The sequence below is a fragment of the Corvus hawaiiensis genome, chromosome 5 (genome assembly GCF_020740725.1).
Source record: "Corvus hawaiiensis isolate bCorHaw1 chromosome 5, bCorHaw1.pri.cur, whole genome shotgun sequence".
Classification (NCBI taxonomy): domain Eukaryota; kingdom Metazoa; phylum Chordata; class Aves; order Passeriformes; family Corvidae; genus Corvus; species Corvus hawaiiensis.
Genome location: NC_063217.1, coordinates 1,428,633 through 1,448,059, shown reverse-complemented (window position 1 = coordinate 1,448,059; position 19,427 = coordinate 1,428,633). Strand labels below are relative to the sequence as shown.

At 53.2% G+C, this 19,427-nt stretch overlaps 1 protein-coding gene across 8 annotated transcripts in view; it reads right to left on the bottom strand.

Moving 5' to 3' along the window:
* The window catches only part of EXOC6B (exocyst complex component 6B), a 271,080-nt gene that overhangs the window by 225,757 nt on the left and 25,896 nt on the right, over positions 1–19,427 (bottom strand). For all 8 annotated transcript variants that reach the window (XM_048303538.1, XM_048303540.1, XM_048303539.1 and 5 more), the window contains exons 2-5: positions 7,580–7,745; positions 1,625–1,672; positions 717–807; positions 527–572 (exon numbers count right to left, since the gene is read on the bottom strand). In XM_048303538.1, coding sequence (XP_048159495.1) covers positions 527–572; positions 717–807; positions 1,625–1,672; positions 7,580–7,745 — 351 coding nt within the window. The remainder of the gene's footprint in view (positions 1–526; positions 573–716; positions 808–1,624; positions 1,673–7,579; positions 7,746–19,427) is intronic.

Genomic DNA, 19,427 nt, shown 5'->3' with positions numbered 1-19,427 from the left:
AAACAAACCAGGATTCCTGCCAACATCCCAGATTTTCATCCCTCGGCATCCCCAGCAGATGCGGGGTGGGAAACTCCTGGATTTACAGCCCAGCACTCCCGAATTACTGAGGAATTATCTCTACAGCCAAAGAAGTTTTCAGGTTTCTCCCAGCTTCCACCATCCTGCTGTTCCCAGCTGTTTGGATCCCACCCACATTCCCTGGAATCTCTCCGATCCTATCGGGATTAGGATTACGGCATTCACGGAATAAAATGTAGCTGATAACACGCACTGATTGCACACACAGCAGTGCTGAGCTTCCATGAGGAAACAAGGAATTCATCCCAAAACCTGAGCCCGCTGCCATCCCAACTCTCGGCTGTCCCGCAGGAGGCTGAGCAGGACCGTGAGGAAAACCAGCCAAAACCCAGGGAATTTAACCTGGAAAGGCTGGTTTTGAACTGCTGGGAAGCTCCTGAAATTATCCAGCACCAAACAATTCCTTGGATTCTTCCCATAAAACCCCAGTTCAGAGCAGATTTACCTCTTGGATTTCATCTGCTCCCGCAGCTTGCTGTACATCTCCAGCACTGGGAAAAGAAGGAAAACACGGCTCTGAGACAGCAGCACACAGCAGAGAGTCGGGAATTCAAACAAACAGCTCCGGAAGGAAGCAAAAGTTGGGAATTCAAAGGAAGAGCTCCAAAAAGGAGGAACGAGGGGAGATTCCTCACCGGGAAGACACAGCGTGAGTTTATCGACCGTGGCCGAGATGTTCCTCTGCTGCAGCCGGCACTGCTTCAGCTCCTCCATGGCAAGGATCAGCTTGGGAAAACGGGAGAAGCTCCGTTAGGATCAGCACACGCCCGTGGTGTCCATCCCAAATCCTGCTCTGGTAAGCGGCTTCCAGCAAGTGGCAGGAATGTCCCTGAATTCCCTGAATTTCAGCAGAGGGAGCAGCAAAACCAAAGGCATCGAAGCAGCCTTGGAGCGCGTCCCGTGGATTCCAAACATTATCTCCCCCTCCTATTGGAGGCACCGCTTCCAAGATTTCTGGTTCCCAAAGGCAGGATGTGGCTGCTCGCTCCCAGGGGATTCGCCGCATCCCAAAGCTAGCGGGGATTTCTCAGGGCTCAGGCTCCACCAGAAAATCCTGGGATGTGGACAAGGGGAAGCCATGGATACTTGGGTTGGACTGGGAATTCTCACCATTCCAAGCTAACAGGGATTTTCCAGTGCTCGGATTCCAACAGAAAAACCTGGGGATGTAGAAAAGGGAAAACCAAGGACACGAGGCCAGGCTGGATGGGGAATTCTCCTCATCCCAAGCTAACAGGATTTTCCAGCGCTCAGGCTCCACCAGGAAAACCTGGGATGTGGAAAAGGGGAAAACATGGATACAAGGCCAGGCTGGATGGGGAATTCTCATCCCAAGCCAACAGGGATTCCTCAATGCTCCAAGAGAGAAACCTGGGGATGTGGGAGAGGGGAAAACAAGGACACGAGGCCAGGTTGGATGGGGCTTGGAGGAGCCTGGGAGAGCAGAAGGTGTCCCTGCCCATGGCAGGGGTGGGATAAATGGTTTTTATGTCCCTCCCATCCCAATCCCGGCTGTAATTCCAGGACTGGATGCATCACTTACTTCTTTCCCTTCGTTCTGCAGCTTCCGGTTGGTGTCCGTCACTTGGTTCTGCAGGAATATTGGGAAGAACACAAAGCACACCCCATAAATCAGGACAATGTTTTTCCCACCGAAACAAAGTGTCCATAAACACCACCCCTCCCCACGGCTCCCATTCCATGGAAAAGCTGTTTATTGCTGAGTTAACGGCCACTGCCACCGGGGGACGAATCCAGGGATTTTCCTCCTTGCCACTGGAGAAAAGGGAAAGGCAGCGGGAGTTCAGAGGCGTGGAAGCCTCAAAATGCTGGAGTTTTCATGGATCCAGACTGGATTGTGATCCAAAAGCTGTTCCACTTGATTGGGGGAGGAATTAATTCCCTTCTCCATCACCAAATAAATTTAGGTTTTAACTCCTTCGTATCCCAGCAGGAAAGGATTCCTTACCAGGAGCTTTCCCTAGAAATAATTATTTATATTTATAGGAATCCCTATAAACTTCCTTTGGATCTTCATCTCCCTCTGGATCCTTGCCCCTGGCTGGTGTAAGAAGGAATTATTTATACACCTGGGATAAAAACCTCTGTGCTGGATCATCCCATCAAGCTGGGGCTCAGAACTGGAAAATTTCCCACTTGGCAAACCTGAGGATTCCCTGGAGTGGGAAGAGCCCAGCCCTTCCCAGCCCCAGTGGGACCCACAGGAGAACAAAGGGGATTTTGGGGCTCATCGGGATGGAAAATCAGGAGCTCTCCCATGATTTAACCAACAAGTGGGAAGAGGCCTTTGGGAATTCCCCTGGGGTCAGGCAGGGAAGGGCTGTAAACCCCGGGACAGCTGGAAAAACCAACGCAAACTTCCCAGCCAACATTCCCAGCTCCAGATCTCCAGCAAAGCAGCAATTCCAAGGGAAATCCGGCAGGACTGCTCAGGGTTCAGGTGCCTCCCATCACTCCGAGGTTCCCATGCCATAAAACCCCTTTTTTTCCCCCCAGAATATTCCTTGTGCCGCTCCCGAAGCTGGAAGTGTTCATTTCCAGGCTCGTCCCTGTAAGAGGCTTCGGGTCTGATCCCGGCTCTCCACGCACTGGGAGCTGCTGCTGGATTTCTGCCCCATTTCAGGAACTAATTCCTGCCTGTTTCCCGGAGTTCTGCTCGTTCTGGAAGCAGAAGCTTTCCCAGAGCTTGGAAAACACCACGAGCTGGGAACCAGAGCCCTCCCAGGGCTTTGAGGAGTGTGAGATCTCAGAAATCCACCTGAGAGCTTCGCTTCCTTTGGAATAACCATGGAAATGAGGAATTTTTAACGAAGTTCACCCCAGGGAAGGAACGGCCCCGGGGGGCTCTCCCGATCCCCAGCAGGATGCGGATGGAGGAGGAGGAGCAGGAGCAGCTCCAAGGGGGATTGGGAAGGAAAAACCATCCTGGAGCAGGAATCCAGTGGGGAGCAGCTGAGGGAGCTGGGAAGGGGCTGGAGAATTCCTGAGGGAGCTGGGAAAGGGGCTCAGGCTGGAGCAAAGGAGGATCCAGAGGGATCTTTTCCCTCTCTCTGGAATTCCCTGACAGGAGGAGGCAGCCAGGGGGGATTTGGGATCTGTTCCCAGGGAACAGGGACAGGAGGAGAGGGAACGGCCTCAGGCTGGGCCAGGGCAGGCTCAGGGTGGATATTGGGAATATTCCTCTTGGAAAGGGCTGTCCAGGCCTGGCAGGGACTGCCCAAAGAGGCAGCGGAATTCCCATCCCTGGAAGGATTCAAATCCGTGTGGATGCAGGCCTCGGGGATGGGGTTTAGTGGGAACACAGTGGTGGCTGGACTCGATGATCTCCAACACCTTCTCCAACCTGAACAGCTCCATGATCCCACAACCTCCCTCCTTTTTGAGCTCACCAGGTCGGACAGAAGGGGAACCTTGGATTCATCCACATAAAATGGATTCAGGATCCGTTTGGTTTTTTCCCCATTGGAAAAGATCCCAGGCAACCACGATTTTCCAGCTTCCACCAGGAAGGTTTGTGGTGCTCCCAGCAGCAGAACCCTCAAACCCCACAAGCTCCCTTCAATTCCCACAGCAGCCACGCTGCTTTTGGAGCTTCCCAGGATTCAAGGAGAGGAGTTATCCATGATTTCCCCTCACACTGCTTCCCTCCAGCATCTGCATCCCATCCCTCCCCCTCCTGCAGTAGCTGCAGCTCTCCTGGCTCCCTGCCCTCCCCAAAACCTGCTCATTTCCTTTACGATGTATGGAGCTTTTACGAGCGGGAGCCCAGCATCTCTTCCAAAGATTATTTGATTTGCTCAGATCCTGAAAATCCCACCAGGAGAAAGGAATCCGTGTCGGGTAATTTAAAACCACTCCTAAAATAATGCCGAGGCTGGAGGAGTTCTCTGTTGAAATTACACAGCAATCCCAGCTCCAGGAAAAAGCAGGGAGAGAGCGGATCCCTGCACGCTCCGGGTTTTCAGGGGGCAGGGGTTGTGTTTGGGTTTGTTCTGAAAGTCTGCAGGCCTGGATTAAAACAGGGATGATTATTTACACAGACCCCGAGCAGCCAAGCTGGGCTTAGCAGAGCGGGGATTTGCTAATCCAGGCCAGACACCCAGAGGGGGACAGACAGGTGGCACGGATGGGAGGGATGAGGCACCGGGAGCACTCCAGGGATCTGTGGGACAGCCAAGCTGTTCCTTCACTCACACACCCAGAACGTGCAGCTGGGGGCTCCGAGAGTCCTGTGGGATCATTCCAGAGGGGGAAAATGCTGGGAGAGAGGAGCAAAGGAGTCCTGGGAATGGCCCCTGCTCTGGATCCATCCCTGTCCCTCGCAGTGACTTCCACTCCCGAGGGAAGGGACAGCCACCGGCGCGATCCTTCCTGGTGGAAACTCAGGAAGTGCCAGGAACTGCTCCCAGCTCTCTTCCCGACATAGGAGGGAAAATTCCTTCCTGGAAAGGGCTGTCCAGGCCTGGCACAGCTGCCCAGGGCAGGGGAGGAGTCTCCATCCCTGAGGGATTTAAAGCCATGGATGTGGCTCGTGCGGACAGGGGCAGTGCTGGGGATGGTTGGACTCCATGGGCTCAGAGGGGTTTTCCAACCTGAATCATTCTGGGGTTCTGTGAAATTACGGAGGAAGAATCTCTGGTTTATGCCTGACAGCTCAAAAAGCTCTAGAATTAAAAAGGACTTTGCAGCCACGTGACCTGAGATTGCTGGAGAGGGAAGGACAGCCCTACATGGGATAACACTGGATGAGGTGGGATGAAAATCCATCAGGAATGACACAGCTGAGTCGGAGAATCTGGGAATGGGTTGGGTGGGAAGCAACCTTAAATCTCACCCATCCCACCCATTCCATGGGCAGGGACACCTCCCACTATCCCAGCTGGATCCAAGCCCCAGTGTCCAGCCTGGCCTTGGGCACTGCCAGGGATCCAGGGGCAGCCCCAGCTGCTCTGGCAATTCCAGCCCAGCCCCTCCCCACCCTCCCAACCAGCAATTCCTTCCCAACATCCCATCATTCTGTCCATGTAATGGCAGGGGAGCTCCTCTGCTGGTCACAGAATCCCAAAATCATCATGGTTGGGAAAGATCACAGAGTCCAACCATCCCCAGCACTGCCCAGGCCAGCACTGCCCCACATCCCCAAGGGCCACATCCACAGGGCTCCGAAATCCCTCCAGGGATGGGGACTCCAAACCTCCCTGGGCAGTCCCTGCCAAGGCCTGAGCACCCTTTCCATGGGGAAATTCCTGCTGCTGTCCACCCTGAGCCTGCCCTGGCCCAGCCTGAGGCCGTTCCCTCTCCTCCTGTCCCTGTTCCCTGCCAGCAGAGCCCGACCCCCCCGGCTGCCCCCTCCTGTCAGGGACTTGTGCAGAGCCACAAGGTCCCCCCTGAGCCTCCTTTGCTCCAGCCTGAGCCCCTTTCCAGCTCCCTCAGGAATTCTCCAGCCCCTTCCCAGCCCCGTTCCCCTCCCCGGACAGCTCCAGCCCCTCAGGGTCTCTCCAGAGCTGCCCCCAGCACTGGAGGTGCCCCAGCAGTGCCAGCACAGGGACGGGCACTGCCCTGGCCCTGCTGCCACCCCAGAGCTGGCACAGCCCAGGGGCCACTGGCCTCCATCGGCCTCGTGCCCACCTGGGCACCCCGAGCTCGTGTTCAGCCAACTCCTGCTCAAGGAGATCAAGTTCCCAACCCAGAGCTTGGCCTATTTAGGGAAAAACGGGGCAGAAGATGCAGTGGTGAGGTTCTGATGGGGTTTGAGTTCATTTGGGGGCACCCAGAGGCACCCTGAGAGCCCCGGGGCTGCGTGACACACGAGTGAGAGAAGGTGACACATCCACGTCGAGCTGAGCGCTCCTGAAACAACAACGGGGACGTTGCTGCAAAAACCAAATCCTACAGAACAGCCCCGAGCCAGGAGCACACGAGAGAAGGCTCCGAGCAGGGAGGGCCCTGCTTTCATTGCTGCTTCCTCACGGGTTCAAAGCCCAGCTCTACTGAGAAAAGCCTGAGATCAAATAGAGGATGAATGGCTGGAACCAAACCCACTCTCACCACTGGATCCACAGATGATTCCCAAGGGAAAGCCTCACAAAGAGGGCTCCAGGACTTTCTGGGGATGTTTTTGCCATGTGCTGTTTTATGGATCACATAGGCCTGGAAATCAAGAGAGATCCTGAGGGGACAGGGATGGACTTCACAGTGAGCCACCAACAAAGGGGCTGCTGGCAGAATGGGAACCAGCTCCGAGCAAACAATGTGGAATTCTTGGCTGGAAAACAATGGCTTAGGAAAAAAAAAAAAGGAAAAAAAAAAAAAAAGAGGGGAAAAAAATAAAAAAGGACTTATTTCATGGTAATTCCAATGGACTCATCCTGCAACAAACTGCTGGGTGAATTCTCCTCAGGACATCCCTCAGGAAGGTGTTCCTGAGAGCAAAGCCCTTCTTGGGGATGTGTGAAGTTAGAATCCTGCTGGGAAATGCCCCAGGTAGCTTGAAATCAGTAAATAAATGTGTTAAAAGCAGCAAGCAGCACCCTGACCTCGAGCTCTTCCTTCTTTTCCAGAAAATTTGCTTTTTCTGAGGTTTTCCCTCATGTTTTAGAACTTCAGCTTTTCCAGAGCTCACTGAAGGGTCTCCCACACTCCTGGAACACCAGGAAGGTCCTTCCCAACAGGACAGGCCCCACTCCACTGGAAAATCTCCCAGTGCTGGTTCCCCACAACTTTGTGGGAGCCCCAGGACTCAGCCCCACTCACCAAGTGACTCTTCTGGGAGGGATTTTGGATTTCCAACCCAGGTCCCACCTCGCTCCTGCAGGAAGGGACGGCCCAGCTGCCTCTCCCTGCCCTCTTTGGAGTTGTGGAGGAAAACCAGGAAGGTTTTCACACTGGTGTGCCCCCAAATTACGGAATATTGGTATTTTAAGGCACAGGAACCAAGCTTAAACCCCAATTCCACCTGACCCCGAACACCTCCAACCTCCTGGTCCCTTTTCCTCCCCTGAAGCCACCCCTGTTCCACACTATCATCCTACAAGTGGCTTTTTCCACACATTACTACACACACTCTGCCAAGATCTGGGTAAATCCCACTCTCCCTCATCTTCCTGCACAGTTTTAAAGGCCACAAGACCTATTTTAGCTCAAGAAACTGGGATAAGGTCCATGAGGAAAAGCACTTTTCCTAATTAAACGGGCTTGGCTCTAAGTTCTCTGATGCTTTTAACGCACCACGCCGCTCCAGCTTGCCCTAATAATTATTACATTTTCAACGACCAACCCATGGCTCCAGGAAGAATTAGGATAAATATTTCTATTTTTAATTTCTTTAATTAGAAATGCTCTGGGCCAAAGGAGAAAAGATTCAGGCGGTTCCAGAGAATCCCAGAGCGGCTGAGGTTGGGCCACCTCACCCCCTGCTCCGGAGGGGTCACCTAAAAAGAGCTGCCCAGGGCAGGCTCAGGCCAGGAAATTCCCTCACCTTGAGTTTCTGGGCTTCCCCCCGGACCTTGAGCAGCTCGGTGATGGAATCCACGAAGCCCTGGTAGTGGAAGTTGCACATCTTCTCGATCTCCCGGTCGTGGTTGCGGATCCGCGCCTCCAACTTCTCCATGAAGCGCCCGTGCTCCTCGCCATCGTACACGGACCTGCGGGGACACAGCGCTGCTCAGCGGCCCAAATCCCGCCCCAAAAAAGCCCTCCTGGGATGAAGGGACGGGTCATAAACCAGGCACCAAAGCTGCGTTTAAAAACCTTTCTATTCCAAGTTTCTTTTCCTTTTCCCACCGTTTTGGTGTTCCCTCAGAGACCAGAACAGGCCAAGCTGGGCCTGAAATGTTTCTTTCCACCCTTCTTTTCCTTTTCCCACCAGGTTGGTGTTCCCTGAGAGACAAACCAGGCCTGAAATGTTTCTATTCCAACTTTTCTTTTCCTTTTCCCACCATTTTGGTGTTCCCTCAGAGACCAGAACAGGCCAGGAGCACCTGAAACAAAGGTTTGTCTTTGAGTTGAGCCACCTCTGACCCCCCTGTCCAGAAATCCCGCCTGGAGAAGCCTCTGGGTGCTCTTTGGGCTCCGAGGGTAAAAGGGACAATGGAAAACAGGATCTCCACAGCTGCCAAAATCCTGTTCCCTCCACACCCCAAATTCTGCCAGCACAGTTTTAACCCCTGTTGATAAAAGACCAACAGAGCTGCTGGGGACACCTCAGTCCAAGTTATCCACATCCAGTGACCAGGAGTGGTAAATCATGGAATGCCAGGATGGTTTGGATTGCAAGGGACCTTAAATCCCATCCCATTCCATGGGCAGGGACGCCTCCCGCTATCCCAGCTGGATCCAAGCCCCAGTGTCCAGCCTGGCCTTGGACATTCCCAGGGATCCAGGGGCAGCCCCAGCTGCTCTGGCAATTCCAGCCCAGCCCCTCCCCACCCTCCCAGCCAGCAATTCCTTCCCAACATCCCATCCATCCCTGCCCTCCCTCAGCTTCAAACCAAACAGAAGGATGGAAGTTAAAACCAAATTTCTCTCCTTCAAATGTCTCCCCAGGAGGCAGAGGGATCGGGCCACACGCTGGGATTTCTGGGGTTGCTTTCCTGGTTTTTTACAGCAAATATGGATATTTGCAATGCATCGTGGCAATCCCACCCCTGGCCCTGCCTTTGGGGAGTTTTGGCTCCTAAACCTGAATTCCCTCCCAGTCCAAGAGTTAAGTCTGGAGTGAGGTTTGTGGAGCTGAGCTTGTGTCAGATACTAAGGCCAAATTAGGGATATAGCAGATTCCAGGCAGCCTTTAGAGAGAAAAGACGGGAATGACAGAGCTGACCAAGCTGGAAGAACAAAATACTAAAAATTATGAATCACAGCAGCGAGAAGCAGCATTCCAGAAAGAATCAGAACTCCAGGAATCCAGCTGGACACAGGAAATCCTTTTTCCTGAGAGATCCATGCTCACCGCTCCCTTTGGAGAATCCCATCCCTGCAACCCACAGAGGCCTCAAAGAAATAGGGAAAATTACCAAGACAGAGTAAAAGCTGGAGAAAATCTATTTAATTTTTATTCTTTCAGACCTGCCCAGGCCGTTTCAGCTCTGCAGGTTCAGGAAAATGCTCTCAGTGGCAAAACAAAAATGCCACAATTTTAAAACCTCTTTAAAGTCGGTGTAAAAGAACCCAGACACCCGGAGCAGGCGATGGCGAGGACACTGCCTCCTCCTGGTTGGTCTAAAGGTGGAAAAAAAGAGATAAAACCTCCTCAGATTCCAGGAGAGGCACCACTGGAGCGATGCTCGTGGGTTTGCCTCAAAGTTTCGTGGAGTTCTGGCGGGTGGGATCTGAAATTTGGAGCCCGAGTGCCACCTAGTGCTGCACGGCCTCTTAGCAGGGCCTCCCCAAATGATTCCGAAGGATTCTCAGCCCAAAGATGGGAATTCCGATGAAAACGAAAGGTGGATGAGCTGTGCTTGCATTCAGGGATAAATTAAAACAAAAAAACCCGCAGCAGTACTGACGTGTTGGTGTGCACAGGGAAATTCGGGATTTACATCTGATTGGGGGAGGAGGGGGGAAAATTCTCAAAAGTACTTAAAATGTCCAGGAAAAATTCCCTGTGGAGGTGGCAAAGCTCGGATGTAAAGGCCTGATGAGTAAAACCCGGTTTTTATCAGAAATTCTATTATTTTATTCTTTTTTAGCCAAACTTTAGTGTGGAAAAAATAAATTAGTGTCAGGCAGGAAGAAAACACCAGCCCTAAACAGGCCCTGGACATTCCCTCCTGAGCTCTCCACTCATCCTGGATCCCTTTTCCAGGGAAAACCAGCCCTGGACATTCCCTCCTGAGCTCTCCACTCATCCTGGATCCCTTTTCCAGGGAAAACCAGCCCTGGACATTCTCTCCTGAGCTCTCCACTCATCCTGGATCCCTTTTCCAGGGAAAACCAGCCCTGGACATTCCCTCCTGAGCTCTCCACTCATCCTGGATCCTCTTCCCAAGGGAAAACGAGCCCTGGCCATTCCCTCCTGAGCTCTGCTGCTCCTCCAGGATCCCGTTCCCAGGCAGAACCAGCCTCCTCCACCTCCATCTCCCTCCAGAACATGAGGGAGCAGGGAACAGCCAGGCCAGCCCCAGATCCAACGCTCCAAAGCTGCAGGATGGACCCTGCAGCACTTTGGGATGGTTCTGGCTCTGGAACATCGTCCCACGGGAACGCCGTGGTGACTCCCAGCTCCAAACAAACCACGTTAAACACTCAGTTTGACGGTGCCAAGAACAAACCCCGAAACCCCAAATTCCACCATCACCACCTTCCACACTACTTCCCACCCTGGCTCTGGTATGGATCCAATTTCCTCAGCCGACACCAGTCTGGGAAAACCCTCCTGGTGATCCCAAATGCTGGCCAGGGGAGCAGCGTCACCCCGCTGGCACTGCCAGGGCTCTGCAGATCCACTGGCTGAGCCCCTTTGTTCCGTATTTCTCCCAGATTTCCCACACCTGGGACATTCCCTCTTCCTGCCTTGCTCTGGATTCCCAGCTCCCTCACTCCCATCCCCACGCTGCTCTAGGGACATCTCCGAACACCCAACACAGCCTGGAACTCCACGGAACTCCCCTGGAGCAGCCAGGAATTCTGGAGGCACCGAGGGTGACGCCCAGAAACCGCTCCAAAAGGAGAATTAGCTGCCACTCGTGTTTCTGGGCGTCCATAACCCCGACAGCACAACCCAAAGATACAGCAAGGAGCAAGAAAACAAGGATTAAGCTCAGTTTGGGCTGATCCCTCTGTTGGTTTTAAGGCTGGGACTGAGCTACACAAAACCATCCTGGAGGCTGCTTTTTGGGTTTTATTTCTCTTTTTTCTCCTTCTTTGCCATAAAAAAATAAAAATTAAAAATTGCTGGTCAGAAAAGCTCCTCCACAAAAAGGCTTTTGATTAAAAAAGTCTGAGGCAGAAGGGCTGTCCTGCAGGCACTTATCTGGGAATTGTGGAGCAGGCTGGAATTCTCCCCCCGCAGCCTCTGCTCTCCGACAGAGCGCTCTGGTTTAGGGTTTTTAAGTGCACTCACTAAACATCGAGGAGGACTTCAAAATCCCTCGGATTGGATTGTTTAGTTTCACAATTTCAGCATCTGTTAAAAATCCACTTTGGTTTTGGTTTTTATTTTTTCTTTTTCTGAAAGGTCAAACTGGAAAAATCTTTCCAGGAAAGCCACAAATGGATCAGGAGCTCCCACGTGCAAAGTTCATCCCCCAAAATAGGGGCAAACCAAAGCTGGAGCAGAGGGAGCAGCCAAACCATTAAAAATGGGATGTCCCAGACGAAGATCTGGCTGTGCCAGGGGTCATAAAGTCATGGAATATCCTGAGATCCACAGGGATCATCCAGCCCAGCTCCTGTTCCTGCACAGACCCCCCAACAGCCCCACCCTGGGCATCCCTGGCAGCGCTGCCCAAACGCTCCTGGAGCTCCGGCAGCCTCGGGGCCGTGCCCATTCCCTGGGGAGCCTGGGCAGTGCCCAGCAGCCTCTGGGGGAAGAACCTTTCCCTGATATCCAACAAAACCTCCCTGGCACAGCTCCAGCCATTCCCTGGATCCTGTCCCAGAGATCGGAGCTGCCCCTCAGGAGGAGCAAACCCCGATGAGTCTCCCTCAGGCTCCCCTGCCCCAGCTGAGCATTCCCAGTGCCCTCAGGCGCTCCCATGGGGATCCACGGGCGCCTCTGCCCTTTTCCAGGTGGCAGCAGGCACGGGGGGCTCAGAGAGGAGCACAAGGTGGGTGCTGAACATCCCACACCCCCACCTGCCCCGGCACCCCAGAGCCTCCCTCGACTCCGCCTGAGCTCAGCCCCCACGAGGCCCTGGACACCCCCTGGACACTCCCCTGTGTCCTCGGCCACTTCTCCACTCACAGCTGCCAAAATTGGGGGAAGAGCGGAGATTTGGGGGGTACAGCCAAGAGAAAACTCAGAGAGACACCAAGCCCACACAGAAATCTCCTTCAGACACAGCCAGAGGCAGGAGGGGACAATCCCAGAGCGGTTTGGGTTGGGAAGGGACATTAAAGCCCATCCAGGTGCACCCAGGGACACCTCCCACTATCCCAGGTGGCTCCAAGCCCTGTCCAGCCCGGCCTGGGACACTTGCAGGGATGGGGAAGTGCTGCTTGGAGCAGCCTGGGACAGTGGGAGGTGTCCCTGCCACGGCAGGGATGGCTCAGGGTGGGATTTAAGCTCCGTGCACCCCAAAGCATTCCCTGATGCCATCAGGCAGGGCTGAGCCAGCTCGATTCCCAACCAGAGCTGCCTCCAGGACGAAGCTCAGAAGGAACCTAAATAAATGCAGAGGAGGGAAATCTCCGGGGACGGAAGGAAAGAGCTCTGGGACAATGCAGGGAGGACGAGCTGGGGACAGCGGAACACGAGCGGGTTTTGTTTTCAATTAACAGAGGAACAAATTCCTGAGTCTGCTGCGGACTTAGATTTTCTTTTTTTCCCCCTTTAAAACTTCTGTAGTGGTTTGAGTCCCTCCGAAACATTTTCTTCTCATTAAGCTACATAAAAGCATTAGCAGTTTGTTTAATCTTCGTCTAACTTTCGTAATAAACAAATTAACCACCGAGCACGGCAGAAAAATAACGAGGGCTTCAAGAGTGGTGCAACAGGCTCCACGGAAAAAAAGGGCAGAGAAAGTTTCAGGATTAATGCCTGGTTAGGATGGAACTGGCAGGAGTTTGAGCCTCGTGATTCCGAAGTTTATGCACTTCTGACACAGCCCCAGCACTCCAAAGGTTCCCCACTGAGGGGCTGGGTTACACCTCGAGTCACCTGGGGGGAGGGAAAGCAAGAGGAGAATCCGCTTTTTGTTTTCGTTCTGCCAATTAAACAGAATTCACTTAAGGCCTGAACTGAAGCCCAAAATTTCAGCCCAAAATTTAAGCTCAAAATTTAAATCCAAAATTTAAACTCAGAATTGAATTAAAGCCCAGAACTGAAGCCCAAAATTTAAATCCAGAATTTAAGCCCAAAATCTAAGCCCAAAATCAAGCTCAAAATTAAGCCCAGAATTTAAGCCCACTCTGCTTTGCCCTGTCACCCACACAGGTCCCTGTTTACACCAAAAATACAGAAAACCCCCTTTTTTGTCCTTTTTGGAAGAGTTAAAATCTTCAATCACAAGCCCTCGTCATTACCACAGCATGGCCACACGGGTTTGTCCTCCTCACACCTCTTCCACTCACGTTTCCCTCCCCATCCAATTTCCCGTTCGCAACGGAAACCATTCCAATCGCTGTAAAATTCCACAAAATACCAGGGATAGCCCATTATTGCCGAGTAGAAAACAAAGCACTTGCTGCAGAGCACCACTAAGTTCATTTTTGTCAGGATAACCCTGGTTTTCCAGCTGGGAACACCTTGGTTCCAGCCAGGAACGACCCCAGGTGGGCATTCCCACAGCTCCAGGGGGAAGCCAGAACAGAGAATTCCCACAAACCACATCCAAATGCTCCTCAAAAACCACCCCAAACCCCCGTAGGACTCGTCTGGCCTCAACCAGGAGGAGCTTTTCAACAGGGCTTCCTTGTGGATTTGTGCTGGGCCTGGCTTTCCTCAGTGGCTTCAGGAGGAAATTGGGGAATCCAGTGCCAACTGCTCCTGGGGAAGATGGCAGTGCCACCACAGCTGAGGGAGTCACAGGGCTCGGGAAGCCAAGGGCAGCGGGAAACTGGAAGGGATTCGAGAAGCCGAGGGGGATGAAGGTCAGCACAGGTCCAAGGAAAGGGCAGGAGCAGGACCAGGAGTCCCAAGGGATCAGGGGAGGAAGGAGAGGCCCTAAACTCCCCCCCAGCCACAGCTCCTGATTTACTGATCCGTGAAAAACCAGAGGAATTGGGTTTGGATTTGAAGGCAAAAATCTGGGGGAGCACAAAGCCATACAAGAAGTGCTCTGCTACAAAAACATGGAACGATTAAGGTTGGAAAAGCCCTCTCAGATCCTGCAGCTCATCCCATAACCCAGCACCACCGTGGTCACAACAAACCCTGCCCCGACTGCCACAATCCAGGACCTTCCGCCACTTCCCGGGAAGGCAATTCCCGTTCCAATCCCTGACCCCCCTCCAGGGGAACATTCCCAGCTCTCCCAGCTGCCTCCAGAGCAGAGGGGCTCCAGGCCTGGAGCAGCTCCGGGGCCTCCTCTGGGCTCTCTCCAGCAGCTCCACGTCCTCCCTGTGCTGTTGGCCCCGGAGCTGAAGGAAGCCTCATCCCGATGAACTTCCCAGCCTCCCTCTCCCAGCCCTCCGAGCAGATTATTTTACCGCAGAACGATTTTAATGCCTCTTCTTGCTGTTTTATTGCCCAATAAAAGCTCCTTCCCTACGAACAAAGCTCGTTTTGTTGTCTTTTGCATTGTTTAAACAAGTCCATTTTGATTTTTTTCAGAGCCTTCTTGGCTCCGAGTCCTGCCCCCTCCTCTCTGCTGGGAAGAAATGTTGTCACAACATCCAACGGCGGCACGACAAATCCTCGGGACGTGCCCGACGCTGGACACTCTGCACCGGGAAGCCACACAGAGCCCATCCCCGTGGACAGCGCTGATTGATCACTTCCAGCAGCGGGACAGCACCGCCAGCCAGCAGCATCCCTGCATTTGCTCATCCCTGCATTTGCTCATCCCTGCATTTGCTCATTGGATTTTAAGAGGAAGGCAGCAGCCTCCCTGCCTGGCACCGCATCCCTGTCTCGGCAGCTCCCAGCTCCTGCCCTCGGGAAGCGCCTGGGTCGGTATCAGGGTCAACTGGAGGTCTCCCTCGGGGCAGGAGCTGACTGAGATGGCCCAGTCCAGCTCCTGGCTGCCAACCCATTGTGTTGGGAAGCTCCTGCTTCCAGCAGCAGATGGATCCGTGCTCTGCACGCAGCTGTGCCGGGGGAATTCCTCCCTGCCAGCCTCTGCTGCAGCCCCAGGAACGCCTGCCCGGCCCTCACGGCCTCTTCCAGCATCATGGAATGGTTGGGACTGGAGGGGACCCTAAAGACCACCCCATTCTCCATAGGGCACCTTCCAGAGCCCCACCCAGCCTGGGCACAGCACCCAGAGGGAACGAGGCTCCTGGTAAACCTCGGGATACCCTCGATCCGTTTAACCCCACAGGACCGGAGCAATCCCAGCAGCGGCTCCCGAAGGAAAGGCCCCAGCAGGGACCCCAGGCAGGGACAGGAATGTGCTGAGCCCGTTCCTCTCCTCAGCACAGCCTCAGCCACAGGAGACCCAGCCTCATTTCCAGCCCCGCTGTGCTCCAGCACTCCCGTGCCAGTCTCAGATTAGAGGACACGGAGGCTCCAGGTGCTGCAATCCAGATCCTGGAACTCTCTGGGATACCTGCCTGGCATCCCAGCCTGGCACGGGACCTGGAGAGGATAAGTGCTGTGGGGAGAGGCAGCTGGAGGCCACACAGGACATCCCAGCATCACCAGGGACATCGGGTTCTGTGGCTGAGTCACTCCACGAGGGGGGGGTTCAGGAATGAGAATTCCTTGGAGAAGACTCAGGTCATGATCCCAAAAGCAGAGAAGCTCTGCAGGAGACATCCTCAAAAACCCATGTGACACTGGGGCTTCCCAAAAGAGAAAACTGGGAATGGCAGAGATCTCCCCTGTTTTACTCTCCCCTTGTAGCTCTCCATCATCTCATTTCTCCAGGCTGACGCTCCCCCCATCCCAGGACCCGTGCCATCAAAATTAGGGATGCACAGGACCAGGGGATGCTGAATTTACAATTAAACTTCCCAAAAGTTTAATCAGAGGAGTGTTTTAAGAGCCACATGCTAAGAGAGGAAAGCTGGATCCAAAGGCAACGGATTTGGGATCTATGAGGACCAGAGGAGGCCAGGACTCACATTCCCATGGAATATTTGAGTCTGTTGAAGAGAAGAACAACAGGAATGGGCTCAAAGTGCCCAGGAGAAACAGGTTAAACACTGGGAGAAGTTCCTGACTGGGAGAGGGGCTGAAATCCAGGAGGGATCACCAGGGCATGTTCCAGGATCTCTTTAAATGGATCATCCCTGAGGGCGAGACAGAAGGACGTGAGCAGGAGCAGCCGTGGTGCGTTTCCTGCTACAAAGACCAAGCAGCTCCTCAGGCAGGGACACCATTCAGGGGTGGCTTCTGGAGGTCCCCAAAATCCCGTTTTCCACAGTTTCATCTCCAGAAGAGCTGGAGCTCCTTGGAAACCGCCCTGATCCTCGCCAGCCACGCCCAGGAGCTGAAGGAACCGATGGCTCTGACCCTGGGTATCAATCCTGCCAGGTTTTCCAAGGATTTCTAAGGACCCAACTCAGCTTTCAGTGATGGCAACAGACAAATCCCCATTTCCCTCATTCGCACAAGGTCAGGGCTTTAAAATCATGGAATGGCTTGGGTGGGGAGGGACCTTCAATCCCATCCCATTCCACGGGCAGGGACACCTCCCACTGTCCAGGCTGCTCCAAGCCCCAATGTCCAGCCTGGCCTTGGACACTGCCAGGGATCCAGGGGCAGCCCCAGCTGCTCTGGGCACCCTGTGCTGGATAAATATTCCAAAATCTCCTGAAGAGCTCACTGATGACAGCAAAGCACTTTCAGACCATAAATGAGTGGAAAAACAGAGCCCCCATAAAGCCACAGCCACCTCCGGAATGGGATCCAACTCTTCCCTGCCAGGCAAGATGCCGAAGGAAATGAAGGATAATTCCCCTAATTAACGATATAATGGAACGACCTGGTTAGAAGATCCCTATTAAAGAAGGAATTTCAGATGCTCAAAGCCATCAAGAAGAGCTTGAACAAATCCATGTTCAGCTTCCAGAAGAGCCAGGAATGGAGGGAACAACCCCAATGCAGGGAAGGGAGAGCAGCTCCAGGACACGAGGCCGGGATGGGGAGAGGTGGCCGCGAGCTGAGCTTCCAACTGCCTTTTGTCCCCTTTTCGGGAGGACAATGGAAACAATTCCCCAGAACAAAGGCGATGCGTCAGCCGCCCTCCGAGGCTCTTCCAAGCGGGAAGGACACTTGATTTGAGCCATGTGTAGGATGGGAATGCTCCGAGAACCAGGCGAGAGAAATTCCAGCCCGTCCAAGCTGGAGAGCATTAAGGCAGGGATGAATCATCCTCACAAACGCCTGTAAACAACGCTGCTCAAATCAGGAACGGAACTCACCACAGGCCCTGGTCACACATTGCTCCGAGTTTCGGAATGCTTGGCCCATATGGACAATTGTTGGGAAAAGTGTCGAAATCAGGGGGCAGACACGAAGCCACAGGAATGGGAGGATGTGGATGGGAAGCACCACAAATGCTGGGCTGTGCCTGTCTGTGCTGCGCGTCCCAGCACGAGCGGGGACAGGGAGGGACGGAGCGGGGTCAGCTGGGGGGCCTGGAACGAGGGATGGAATGGGATCAGCTGGGAGGGGTGGGAATGAGGCATGGAATGGGATCAGCTGGGAGGGGTGGGAATGAGGGATGGAATGGGATCAGCTGGGAGGGGTGGGAATGAGGGATGGAATGGGATCAGCTGGGAGGGGTGGGAATGAGGCATGGAATGGGATCAGCTGGGAGGGGTGGGAATGAGGGATGGGGCACACTGGGAGGGATGGAATGGGAACAGCTAGGGGGTGGGAATGAGGGATGAATGGGATCAGCTGTGGGGTCTGGAATGAGGGATGGAATGGGATCAGCTGGGAGGGGTGGGAATGAGGGATGGGGCACACTGGGAGGGATGGAATGGGAACAGCTGGGGGGTGGGAATGAGGGATGGAATGGGATCAGCTGTGGGGTCTGGAATGAGGGATGGAATGGGATCAGCTGGGAGGGGTGGGAATGAGGGATGGCATGGGATCAGCTGGGAGGGGTGGGAATGAGGGATGGGGCACACCAGGAAGGATGGAATGGGATCAGCTGGGGGTTGGGAATGAGGGATGGAATGGGATCAGCTGTGGGGTCTGGAATGAGGGACAGAGCTCAGGGGGATCAGCTGCTCTGCTCTGCTCTGCTCTGGGGGATTCTCAGCCTGAGAACTCCTAAAACTCCGAGTTTCACCGGGGGCACCACAGGGTGTGAAACCACAGCGATGCCACCTTTCTTGGGAACTCGGATGGGAGGGAAATTCCAAACCCAAAGCACCCAGAGCACCGGGCAGGCGAATCCCAGCCCGGACAAAGCACCTTGGATGTGTCCAGACGTGGAGAGATCTCCCTGCTTTGCTAATTCACAGGGACACTGAGGAAAGTTAATTACTGGAAGTGATTACCATGGAATTAGGGTTGGAAAAGGTCTCCAAGATCATCAAATGCAACCTCATGTCCACCACACCACATCCCAAAGTGCCTCGCCTGCTCCTTTCCTGAACACTCCCAGGAATGGCGACTCCAAAACTTCCCTGAGTTCAATGCTCAGCCACTCTTTGAGGGAAAGAATTTTTCCTAATATCCAACTTGAATAAGTTCCTTTAAAAAAAAGGTCCCGAGAAGCTGTTTAATTCAGGGGGAAAAAATGGGATAAAATCACTGCAATCTTAAACCAGATGGATTCAGAGCAGAAAGGAGAAATCATCATTTTTGTTTCTGTGCTCCAGAGCCTGGGGTGGAAACCACCAGAAGTGGAAGAGTCAATCTGCCAAGCTGGACCCTGCTCAGTGCAGCAGCCACCAACCAGACAGATGCCGTGCTCACGGGTGGAAATGAGGTGAAAATTCCGTGAAAATGTCGTGAAAATGTCACGAAAATTCAGTGGAAGTGTCACCAAAATTCCATGAAAATGTCACAGAAATGTCACCAAAATGCCGTGAGATTCAGTGGAAATGTCACCAAAATTCATGAAAATGTCACAGAAACGTCACCAAAATTCCATGAAATGCCACGGAAATTCTGTGAAAATGCTGCAGAAATTCCATTGAAATGTCGTGCAAAATTCTGCAAAAATTCCATGAAAACATCACAAAAATATCACAAAAACCCGGTGAAAATGGCGCAAAAATTCCATGAAAACGCCAAGAATTATGTGAAAACATCGCAGAAACATGACAAAAATTCCTGAAAACGCCGAGAATTACGTGAAAACATTGCAGAAAAGTGACAAAAACTCCCTGAAAATGTCGCGAAAACGTAGCGAAAATTCCACGGAAACACTGCAGAAATTCCATGAAAATTCCTTGGAAACATCACAGAAATCCCACAAAACGTCACAGAAACGTTGCAGAAATTCCTTGAAAACCTCGTGGAGACGCCCCGAAAATTCAGCGGAAATTCAGCAGAAATTCATAAAAACGTCATGGAAGCGTCGCGAAAATTCCATGAA